This window comes from Drosophila nasuta, chromosome X, assembly GCF_023558535.2.
Source record: "Drosophila nasuta strain 15112-1781.00 chromosome X, ASM2355853v1, whole genome shotgun sequence".
Classification (NCBI taxonomy): domain Eukaryota; kingdom Metazoa; phylum Arthropoda; class Insecta; order Diptera; family Drosophilidae; genus Drosophila; species Drosophila nasuta.
In genome coordinates this window covers 16639395-16651713 of record NC_083459.1, presented here as the reverse complement: position 1 = coordinate 16651713, position 12319 = coordinate 16639395, and the positions used below count along the sequence as shown (strand labels likewise).

At 35.1% G+C, this 12319-nt stretch overlaps 2 protein-coding genes and 1 pseudogene across 2 annotated transcripts; all 3 read right to left on the bottom strand.

The window, feature by feature from the left end:
• Positions 1–2330: 2330 nt before the first annotated feature.
• LOC132796029 (acylphosphatase-1) lies at positions 2331–2817 on the bottom strand. The gene has a single exon (XM_060807043.1). The coding sequence runs from the start codon at positions 2711–2713 to the stop codon at positions 2366–2368; it is 348 nt and encodes a 115-aa protein (XP_060663026.1). The 5' UTR covers positions 2714–2817; the 3' UTR covers positions 2331–2365.
• A 2117-nt stretch (positions 2818–4934) lies between these two features.
• Positions 4935–12186, bottom strand: LOC132796474 (protein snakeskin). The gene is made up of 3 exons (XM_060807655.1): positions 12012–12186; positions 5576–5693; positions 4935–5500 (listed from the first exon to the last, which is right to left on the bottom strand). The coding sequence occupies exons 1-3, from the start codon at positions 12051–12053 to the stop codon at positions 5280–5282; spliced, it is 381 nt and encodes a 126-aa protein (XP_060663638.1). The 5' UTR covers positions 12054–12186; the 3' UTR covers positions 4935–5279.
• LOC132796475 (uncharacterized) lies at positions 6347–7126 on the bottom strand (annotated as a pseudogene).
• Positions 12187–12319: the final 133 nt, after the last annotated feature.

The following is a 12319-nucleotide window of genomic DNA, read 5'->3' as shown; positions in this document are numbered from 1 at the left end:
TATTTATTTATTTACATGTTAATTATTATACAGAATAATATAATAACTAAAAGAAAGGGAGTGCTAGCAACTAATCTGTAATTTATTTGAATTTAATCAACTAAAAAGAACAGTAAAATAACATCAACAACAAATTTAAAAAAAAAGAGGAAAAAGAAAACCTATGACATCAATTTAGCCGTTAGCCGTCACAATCTGTCAGCACTGTTGCGCCTGTTCTTAACGCGCTGAGCTGGCGTTGCCACCGCGTTGCAATTATGAGACTGATTCGCAGCGACCGCAATCTCTGTTCCACTGTCCCACCACTGTCCACTGTCCACTGTCCAGTTTGCTATCCACACTCTAACCACTGCCCGATGTTCGGCTATCAACGACGCGTCGGCGACGCACTTAGCGGGCCTGATTAGTTGCTGCCACAATGCGCGCTAGCCTCACTTGCCTTTTGCCATGGTTAATTTCCTTCAATTTTGCGGCTTTTTCACATATGGGTTAGTACGCGCACTCTCACACACACACACAGAGAGAGAGAGAGATGCATAGAGTTGTATGTGCCATTATTTACCACTACAACTGTACATTCGTAATGGGCGTCCGCAAATTGACCCATAAAAGTATAGCGCTGCCTTTGTTTGAACTGCGCACTGGCAAACGGATAGCTGCGATTGCCGACTATTGATTGTCGCCGCTGCACAGCAAGTGCACTAAGCTGACTATCTATCTAACATACTAGCTATCCATATCAAATTATTTGCTATTTGCTACCTGTTGAGCACATATTGTTTAATATTTAATTAGAGGAAAACTGTCGGAGTCTGAGTCATTTCTATATGTTTCTTTCTTCCCATATCTATTTGTCTTCTTTTACTCTTTTATTCAAAACCTTCCTTTTCCTCTCTCTCTCTCTCTCCCTCTCTCTCTCTCTCTCTGCCTCTCTTTAGCACACATTGCTTAATATTTAAATAAAGGAAAATTGTCGGAGTTTGAATCATTTCTATCTGTTTCTTTCGTATACATCTGTCTTCTTTTACTCTCTGTCATATTCACAATCTTCCTCTTTCTCTCTCTCTCTTTAACACACATTTTTTATTTTCTAATTGGAGGAAAACTGTCAGTCTGTGTCATATCTATCTTTTTCTTTCCATATCTATCTGTCTTTTACTCTCTGTCGTGTTATCATAATCACAAACTTCGTCTTTCTACCACTCTCTCTCTCTCTCTCTCTCTCTCTCTCTTTCTTCTCTTAGTAAGAGAACAAATTTCAGTCTAAGTCTATCTATCTATCTACATTAGTTCAATCTCTCTACTATTCAAAATCTTCATTTGTCTTTCTTCCTTCTGTCTTTTTCTATATCTAACTTCAAAAATTATTCGCTTTCCATCTCTTTCTTTACCTTCTCTTTCTGTCATTGTAAGCATATATTTTCTAGGGATGTCTAACGTCCATATTTTATTTAACATTTTTTGTTTTCTTTCTTGTTATATCTATTCGATGTCAATAGAATACCTGTCTCTGTCCTTTTCAAAATCTATGTGTCCCTATATCTGTCTCTTTCTATAAAAGTATATATAATATATGTATATAGCTTTATCTATAACTCTATTTCCATCTCTTTTCGTATCACCTTCACTTTATTGTTTTATATGAATATCTTTTATTATTTGTCTGTCTAGTTATATTGTCAACTTTCATTCTCTGTAATTTTCTCACTCTCTTTATATACATGTTTGTTTCTGTTTCTTTCTATATCTATTGTTCACCTTCTCTTTAAATGCATGGATATATTTGTCTTAATTTCTTTGAATGTTCAATGTTTCTCTTCTATCTTTCTCTCCTCTTGCTTGCAAACTTTCCTACTTCTCTTTTATTGCCTTGACACAATTTGCTATTCGCATAAGCTTCCCCCTTATATAGAGATAGATACAACCAGTAGTTAAATGGAGAATGCCTTCTCCAATACTGGCGGCCCATTAACAGATGCGTCTTGAAATATATGTTTGTCCATATATATGTGTGTGTGTGTCTGTATGTGGCCTGATCGCGTATTGTTTACAAAACATAATCACGATTTTGTTGCCGGCGTGCCGCAACCATTTGTATGCAAAATTGGTGGCACCTTCCCGCATTGAATGAATTCGCGAGCAGTTCCCGCAGATAAGATCAGACAACGATGATGGCGATGGCGTTGTTGATGATGATGATCGAGTATAATAAGTAATATGATCGACTGGAAACTCGTTAAGCCGTTTAAAGACAAATATGCCTAAACCGAACCGAAAAGTCTAGGCCAAAAACATCAATAATCCAAAGATTAGATCACAACAAGATAACAGACTTTGAGATTTTGCTTTATTGATGTAATTAATTTCATGGCGATTTCCTCAGCTCGAATGTCTCGTATGTATAATCCACAATGATTTTCAGATTCTTAACGATAAACTCCTTGACAGCAGCCACATATTCGGCAGCTGTGGCGATCAACTGCTTGAATTTCTCAATCACTTTGCCCTCGCCCTGCAATTGACCCTTGTAAAAATCATCGGCGACCCGCGTGATATAACCCCGCAGACCCAACAGCTTCGCCTGGGCAACGGCAAACAATTCAAAGGCCTCCTTGGGCACCTTTCCGTGTATCTCAAAGTCACAGCCCATAATCGTGGGCTTCTCTTCGGCCTTCGAGTTGCTGTTGCTGTTGTTGTTATTGCTGGCTGCCATGCTGAGGTCCAAAAGCTAAAATGATTATTACCAGATCTCTCTGTGTTTTCCTTTTTTTAGATGTAGTTTTTGTTCTATAGCACATGAAGTAATTTCAACAGCCTGCTATAGAGCTGCTACTATAAACGATCGTGAGATGAGCATTCAACACGAACATAACCCTGACGAATTCTAATTTGCTCGCAAAATATATAATAATGCTTACTACTAAAATGTATAGTATATAATTATGATTAAAGCGAAGATTAGAATACCAAAACAAAAAAAAAAACGTAATGAATTTAAATGTAAATCACAACTCGGTTTAAAGTCTCTTGTAAGTGGAGAGCGTAGCAGAATGTATCTCAATCCCAGGCTAAAAGCGATTTATCTCAACTTTGCTTTTATCCGTCGACGACGCTTCCACAAAGACCGGATCCGGAGTGCTTCTGAAGGGTTGAACATAAGAAATAATTATAAATTAACTAAATTGCTTAATTATCAACCAAAGACAGCGACAACGAGAGCAAAAACAAAATCACAAATTCACACGCAGAGGGTAAAAGACACAACAAAGTGAAATACCAGGCGAACATAAATCAGCAGCAAGAAGAAATACAAAAAATTGAGAAGGCGCAGCACAAGTATGCTGCAAAATATTAGTTGGTGTAAGTTTCTCGGACTAATGCCTTCTTATTATTTATGTTCTTCGCATGATCGGCTTAAAAGTATATATATTTCGTAAACAGTAAATTTTATTTTTTTGCCTGTTGCAATTCTCAAGTGGTTCTGGACGGGAGCTGGACATTATCACTCTCAATGAGCAGATGATTTTAATGTGATACTCCGCCTCCAAGGCGGAAGTCTTCTCGAAATCAAGTGTAATACAATAATTACTATAGTAGTTATAATTCCTGAAGATTTGGTTGCGATCGGATAAAAATTGTTAAAGGTAAGGGCTCTAGGGCTCTTAGTTGCTTTGGTCGACAATCTGGTACTATATCGATATACCAAACACACCGTTTGGTATATTTTTTGTATTTTTTTAGTATCTTCGGTATATTTTGAAAATAATACCGCAATATTTCGTCTTTATTAAAAATGGGTAGCGGGTATCTCACAGTCGAGCACACTCGACAGTAACTTTCTTACTTGTTTTTTTTTTATAGATTTTGGCTATTATTATAAAATTGTTCACTTATAACATTCTGGAAAATGTAATAAGCACGAATGAAAGCAAAAAAGTGTGGTATTATTCTTAAAATATACCAAATAATAATATGCTATAAATAGAATACTAAAAAAATATATGCCATGTGTTATATTTAGTATATTGATAATTCTAAATATACCAGATTGTCAGCCAAAGCAACTAAGATACATATTACTGAAATATCTTTTATCCGACCGCAACCAAATTTTGAATGCATCATCTAAATTTTAAAAGAAATTTTTATATTATTGCCAAAATTAAAAGTAAACAAAAATAAAATTTTCAAAAGTAATTTTGAGTGAATAGTTGCTGCTTTTATACTGGATGCTTTTCTTACAAATTGGAGAACAAAGTTTGAAACACTCAATCGCAAAATAATAAAAAATACTTGTCAGAATAAATTTGGTCTACTTTAAAACTAAATATAATATCTAAAATTCATAGTTTTTTAAGTTCTACAAGTTTTCAAGTAAACTTAAATAATTTGTATTTTGCCAACATCTTTGAATTTTATAAAATATAATTCAACTTCCGAAATAAATTTCCAGATCAAATAATTTGTTATATTTTAAAGAAAAAAATTAAATTTACTTAACAAAAAATGACTCAACTTTAAGCGTCGCAAATCTGCCAAGAAATAGTTATGAGCAGATCTTGAAAACTGAAAGTTAAATTGCAAAAAAAAAGCTGTCAACCTTTTAGGGCCGGTTTTTTTCGCTAACAGCAGTTGGCACGTGACGTCACGCGGCGTGTGTCGAAGCAATTTTCTCAGAAAAGAGTCTGAAAATGCGCTTGAAGCGCAATTATGCGCAATTTTCTTAGCCTGAAGCTGGAGCAGAATAAAGCGAGACGGAGTAGCGAAATAGCGGCGCAATTATTATATAAGACATGACCACTTTTTAGATTAGCGTTGATAGCCAGATACCAAAATACCAGGCACAGATACAGATACAGATACAGATACAGATACACAAGCGCAGTTACAGAGATACATAAACAGATAGAGATAAACAGATAAACAAACACAAGTACACATATAGCATAGATATAGTATATATATTTGTTTTCATGGATTCCTGTGAACAATTTCATCGTAAATGTTTAGCAAACGCTGTTTTGTTTTTTGTGCGAATTAGAGTTTCACTTAAGTGCTACACATAGTAGATATATAAAAAAAAAGTATTACATATAGTAAGTGTAAATATGTGAGTGTGTTTTTGTATATAGTATATAATATGATAATCGTAGAGTTTACATCAGATTCATATTCCGCGCGATGACCCCAAACACAGAAGCCATGAGAATTTTGTATAGTATAAAGAAAAAAACAAGCAGCTCTGTTGATCTTCTTTTTGCTGTTGTTATTTTCGGGCCTTACGTTCTGCAGATGGAGAGCGTATCGAGCAGAAAGACGGCGCCATTGATGATCATGAGGGAGCCGGCTGCGATCGAATAACGCTTGCGATCACCATAGTAGGCATGCGTATCGTGCCACTCGTCAATAACAAGTGCGCCCGATGCCACAAACAGCACGCAACCGATCAGCGAGATTAACGCATTCAAACGCTTCTCAATTACCGATCCCAGCACGTGTCCTGCAATTAGAAATATTAATACGATATATATTATACAATGTGTGCGAGATGAGAGATTGTATCGAATGTGCTTACCGATTAGGAGAATGCCACAAATAACGGTGTAACCTCCGATGGTTCCGCAGACGATCAATGGACGCTTGCTCATGTCGCCAACCGTCTCGTAGAGCACCACACAGGCAATGGCAATGGCCTTGGCAAATGGAAAGAGAAAATCATTAAACGGTTAATAATTTATACAAATAATACATTATACGAAAATATTTACAAATTATTTAGAACTATTTTTTGTTGTTGAATATATTTACAGTTTTTAGTATTTCAAAAGAAAGATATTTCAAAGCATTCGATTTTAATAAAATATTTTAAAGTTTGTGTCCGAAGTTCAACTCTTTTTTTTTTGTTTATTAAAAAAAATATATAATATTTAAAAATTATTTATAATTATTATTGTCGAATTATTTGGTTATTTCAAATTATTATGTTTGGCTAATAAATTACAATTTAACTAAATAATTTTAAGATTGTGCCTCAATTCCACTTATTTTTAGTTTCGGAAAAATACCCAAAAATATTCTAAAAATATTTAAAAAAGTTTGTTGTCGAAATTGAATATATATTTTTAGTTTTTAATATAACAAAAAATATATATTTTAAAAAGTGTTATTTCATAAAATATGTTTAACCTTTTACTCAAATTGCACTGCATTTTTGTTTAATAATTTATAGTCAGCGGATGCTTTATACTATACTGAAAGCAGTGCTGCATTTTAATGAATAATATTTAAATTTGTTAAAAGTACTTTTATAAAAGTACATTACTTATTCCTTCACGAATAACTTCTCAAGTAACTCTTTCATTTCCATCAAACTCTAAGCAAAGTTTTCTTTTTGTATAGCATACTTTTTGGCGCCAGCTTAATTCAAACGCCAAAAGCAACTATTCAGCTATTTACTACTTTAACACATTCAACTCAATTATATATATATACTATATATATTAGTATTTCCTCTTCATCAATTAATCAGCATAATGAAATGGCATTCGGTTCTTTTTTTGGCAACATTTATTTGGCGTGAAATATGACAAATGTGTCGGCGATAAAAATGGCTCCATTGGCAAAAGCCAAAACGCCCGCAGACAGTATGGTGTTCTTATCGATGGCCGCCTCGTAATTGTTCATCCAGCGATCGAGAATGATGGCCCCGGTGGAAATGAATAGCACACAGCCGGCGACAGCGAAGAGTACATCGATTCGTCTGTCCATTTTGGCGCCCAACAAATGTCCTGCAAAATGCGAACATGCGAACATGGCAAAATCACAGCGAACAGCTTGCAACAACGTGACGATAACATTTACCTATGGCTAGGGAACTGCAAATGATTAAATACCCAGCTAATGTGCCACACACGAGCATCGCTTCGCTGCTATAGCCATGATCCGCAACGCTTTCAATCAATAAAATGATGCTGGCGGTGAAGACCTGCGATGAGCGCTCGAAACTTGAGTCAAAGAACGTGAACGGACAACTACTGGACGGCAAACAGACATATTCGAAAGTGGTTGGTGCAAGAGACAAACAATTTAAGTTCTTGGAGAAATAAGTCCAGAGAAAAGGAGTGAGTTAAAGATTGTTAAATCATTCGACAAACACGACACGAATCGAAGAAAAACACTTGATAATGATTGAACACAAATTCTTGAAAGATGTTCAGAAGTTGCAGCTCTTCACAGTCTAAAAAGGAAATAATCGTTATGTCCATTTAGCGTGTTCTCATCATTTTAAATCTTTTCTTAATAAATTAAAAACTACTGCAACTACTTATAAAAAGAACATAGAAAAATCCAACTGCGATATCTTTTAAAAGTCACCTTTAAGATCGTAATCAAATAGTTAAGAAGAAAGAAGTTCACTTCAATTTTCATTCAAATATAGTAAAAAGTCAAAAATATTATGGTCAATTCAGCAGTTTATGCAGCCCATATAAAAATAAAATAGAAAAATCAAACTGTCATTGAACGGAAATATTTAAGAAGAACTTTTAAATCTTTTGGTTCCATTTTCATATTGTCAATATAGCAGTTTTTTCTTTTTTTTTCAAGCACTTCTTAGTAAATCAAATAAATTATTAAATAAAATGCGACACATATAAAAACAATATAGAAAAATCAAATTACAATATCTTTTTGAAGTCAGCTTTAAAATCGTAAACAAATATTTCAGAAGAACTGTGAAATCGCATTGTCTATTTAGCAGTTTTTTTCGCTTTTTTCAATCACTTCTCAGGAAATTAAAATAAATATTGAAAGAAATGCAGCCAATATAAGGAAAGCATTCAAAAACAAAACTGCAAATAAGTTAGTTAGGAAGAACTTTTAAAACTTTTTGTTCACTGTACGCTTTCAAATTTCATTAATATACTAACCGAAAGCCCCACACAGTCATATCATAAGCGAACATATTGCCAGTTGCTGTTTAAGTCCATTAAAATCATCAGGTAATTCCCGCGACGAGTGCTTGAGCCAATTTGCTTATCAAAATACATAGTTTATTGAGATACTCGCTCGTATCATGTCGATATATTGATGGGCCATTTAGCACTCGGAGTGTCAACACAAAACTGGGGGGACAATAATATTAATAATATATAATGGCGGGGGGAAGGTGGCTAGCATGGGTGTGGCAATCAATCAATCAATTAGAAATGCCGTTAGTCACCACTAATTGCCCGGCTAAAAGGATGACTCGCTGTTGGATATCCTTGCAGAATATTGTATGCACCACCCGGCTTCCTATCAAACAGTTTCGACTATTATTTAATTTGTAATGCGAGCTACAGCAACAGGAAAATGTCATTAGTACAGTGTGTGTGTGTGTGTGTGTGTGTGTGTGTGTGTGCTAGCAGCTTAGAGATATCACATTAGTCTCTCTTACTCCTATATATAGAGCAGAGGCCATTAGTATACAATATTTTTTTGTATATCGGACTTATTGTTTGCCACGCGCCCATTAGCAGCAAATAAAATTAGCTGAAATTATGTTATGTACGTATGTCAATAGTCCCTAAAAATATTGAGCCACCGCAGCGTATGCGTAATACACAACTAAGCATGTATCACGTATACGCAATGTCGATCACAGAGCATTGCATATTCGTTGTCGTTGATGATCGAATTACCTTTCGATTATTGTCTAATCATATTCATACAATAGATATTTGTTCACGTTTTCGCATGTGCGTCGCTTGTATTATAAATAAAATAAACATGAATCAATACTTCTGCATGATTTGACGGCTTGAGTCAACTAACTGGAACTATCCATTAGCCAAGACAAGTGCAAGTACTTGTTACGTAGATTATATTAATAATAGCACACTATTCTATTTCAGGCTTTCAAGCACAAAATTCAAGTGAAAATGTTACAAAAATAGCGCAATACAAAAATTACTAAGCAGTTCATTAAATGTTTTTCAATTTGTTCTTACATGTATTTATCAAAATCCAAACAATTTTTAAACATAAATGTTGTCTCGCACTTGGCATCATAATGAAAATGGCTTTTCATCTAATAATTTCTCACACACACAATTTAGTTGTTGTTGTTGTTGTAATAAAATATAGAAAATATAATAACTGGAAGTATTAGAAGTGTTAACAACTTCTTAATAACAAAAGCATAAAAAACACATTTATTACTCTTCCGGCAAAGTTGACTGTACTACGGGTCTTTTTTTTTGTTTAGTTTTTTTTGTTTATACAATAACATAATCGCCAAACAATTTCAAGGCTGTGAGAAAATGCATTAATGAAAAATTTGAAAGGAAAAAAGATTGTTTATACGTTCCGTTGATAATTTGGCGTCTGGTCGAAACGGAAACCTGACCTTGACAACTTGATACCAAAATCTAGAAGATGATGAACGTAGGCATAGTTCATTTTGATGATCATACTGATGCTGACATCATCCCAAAAAAGATGGCGACCTTTTTTTTATAGGCTTATTGTAATGGTCATAGGTGTGGAATTTCTGTTGAGCAGATTATACTCGCGTTCAAACGGACAAAGCAACACGCCCCATTTGTTGATAGATTGTTTTCAGTTTTTGTGTTTTGTGTTTTGGGCTAAAAATGTTGTAGTAGTCAAGCGAGTTGTTGTCCAAATTAAGCGACGCCGCAACAAGTACAGAAATTAAAACAACAACAATAGCAACAACTAAGAAAATAATAATAGTTACTACTACGTTTGGCAATTAATTATGTGACGCTGACACGTCATTGACATTGGCCAATGCTCCAATGACGCCCCAAAAACAACAATAACAAATTGCTATTCGAGATTTGAGATTTGCGATTGGCGATTTGCGATTCGCAGTTAACGATTCGCGATTTTGCAGTTAAAACATTTATTGGCTCGCCAACAGATTTGTGAGTACGAAGAAAGAAGCATTGACCGAAAAAGAAAAATATAAATCTAGGAGAGGGAAAAGCGGCCGAGTATGATGATTAAATGTTTACACAAGGAATGCGCTTGTTATTCTCGCTCGCTCTATTGTTATTACTTATTTTGATTTACCGATGACTAATGCTGTTTCTATTACGGCTGCTGCTGCTGTTGCTGCTCGATCAGCTCATTAAAGCGACCTAGTCGACTAGCTATCAAATTAGCTATGTCGCTCACACACACATCATTTCCATAGCGAGAGTTGTTGTTTTGTTTATACAATGCAACTGATATGTAGAAGCTTCGTCGACCTTTGCCGGCTGTCCGCCCGCTGCATACGCGCACATGGCGTATGCGTAATGAGCATTGCATCATCATTACCATAGGCATCATGACTTGCGACGTGCCAAGGCGCCTCTAAGTGAAGTGAGGCTCGACTTACCTCGATTTCGTTTCTGATTTTGGGTGTGGCACGCCCCTCGTTACTATAAACACCGCCCTCGACTACGTGCTCAATGATTTAAGACTGCAGTGAAACACTTTTTAATTGCAATTTCAATTTTAATTTACATAAATTAATGTGTGATCTGTTTGTCAGCCAGCTTATTAACGTAATGTTTGCTTAGGAAAACAATTCATCAAAAAGGCAAACAACCTTTGTTGGCATATAAAAATAATATGTTGTCTAAGATATCTTTCAACTAAAAGCACGAATATGTAAGCAAATATTAGTATTAGATTAATGTTGTTAATTTGTGAAAAAAAATATTGTATAGAGCATAAACTTTGTATAATATAATCTAATATTTATTTGTGTTATATTATATTTTCTTTTTTTAGATCATATTTATTTATCTTTATTATCTAACTCTTATTTGCTGTAAGTGGTGAGTAGATTAAGCAACTTCTGATTTATATTTTCTCTAATTTATTATAAGCTTGCTTCAAACTCATCAAATTAATCAAATTAATCTAATATAACTTGCGTGTCTCTTTTTAACTACAACACTCAAGCGTATATTAATTGATTAAAGAAAGTTCAAGTCTAGTCTACTTTTTAGTTAGATGATGATGTGAAATATTCTTGGCGGCACTTGCGACACACACACACCTCATATAAAACATTAAGTGATTTCGCCTTGGAAATCTTGAAATTGCATTGCGTGCTATTTTTAACTGTGATCCATGACTGGGGAAATGTTGGAGTTCAATGCTCAATGAGCTCATTGCTCAAGTGAAAAGATCCAGCAATTTGGGGCAGGGTTGGGCACTGCGATTTGTAACTTGCATGCGCTTCAAATTGCGCATACGTCATGTTGCACTGAAGCAAAACCAGGCATTAAAAACGAAAAAAACGATAAAACGAAAGAAACAAAAACAAAGCTGATAAACTGAAATGCATTTTGCATTTCAACAATTATATTATATAGCGATTGCCATGGAATGCACAATGTGACTCACAAAATTTGCCAGTGATAAAGTTGAAATAAATAAATAAAATAAGATGGCTAATACTATATGTATGTACATAAATCTGTTCGCATCAAACGGAAGTTCAAATGAAATGTAAATGTGATCCATAAATGTCGTCATGCGAAACAAATAACAAACAAACGAAAAACAAAAAAAGAATAGCTCTATTGAATGTCGTAATACTCCGAATTGGGATAAATGGAGTTGTTGTGTCTCAGATAATCGCACAAAATAATGAATGACATCATGCCCTTTTCGGATCCCAAGAGTAAGCTGTTAGCACGCAGCTTAAAACTACGCAATAACCAGTTGAAAGCCGCAACGGACGCAACCACAAAAAAAATACACACACAAAAAAAAAAAACGAATAAATAACCGAAAACTCTTTCAAAGCGAACCCCGAAAATCATTCAGCATTGCAAATGAGTCTAACTGAAGGGTAGCAAAGAGTTTCTCACAGCAGCCGGTTGAAAGAGGATAAGAAAAGGAATAAACACGCAACAACACATAGATAGACGGAGAGTGTGAGTGCGAGAGAGAGAGAGAGATAGACTGACACACACGAATACAATTAACATTCGCTTCACACTCACCAACTCAATGATCTTCAGCAGCAAACGATTGTTAAACTCCATTGCGTTGTTGTTTTTGTTATTCTTCTTTCCTTGCTCACTTTTGCTTTTCAATTCGCTTTCAGCTGCTTACTGTTTATAGCCACTCGCGACCTATCTACGTGTTGCCCTCGTGTTGTGCAAAAACGGACTGACCTAAAGCGACGCCAGCCTGCGCATCTAAAGCTCAGGCAGCAATTGCGTTCAGCAGCGACGCCGACGCCGACAGCGAAATAAACGGCGACAGATACAATATGATGGCAACTGGTGTGCGAGCCCATGTATGTGCG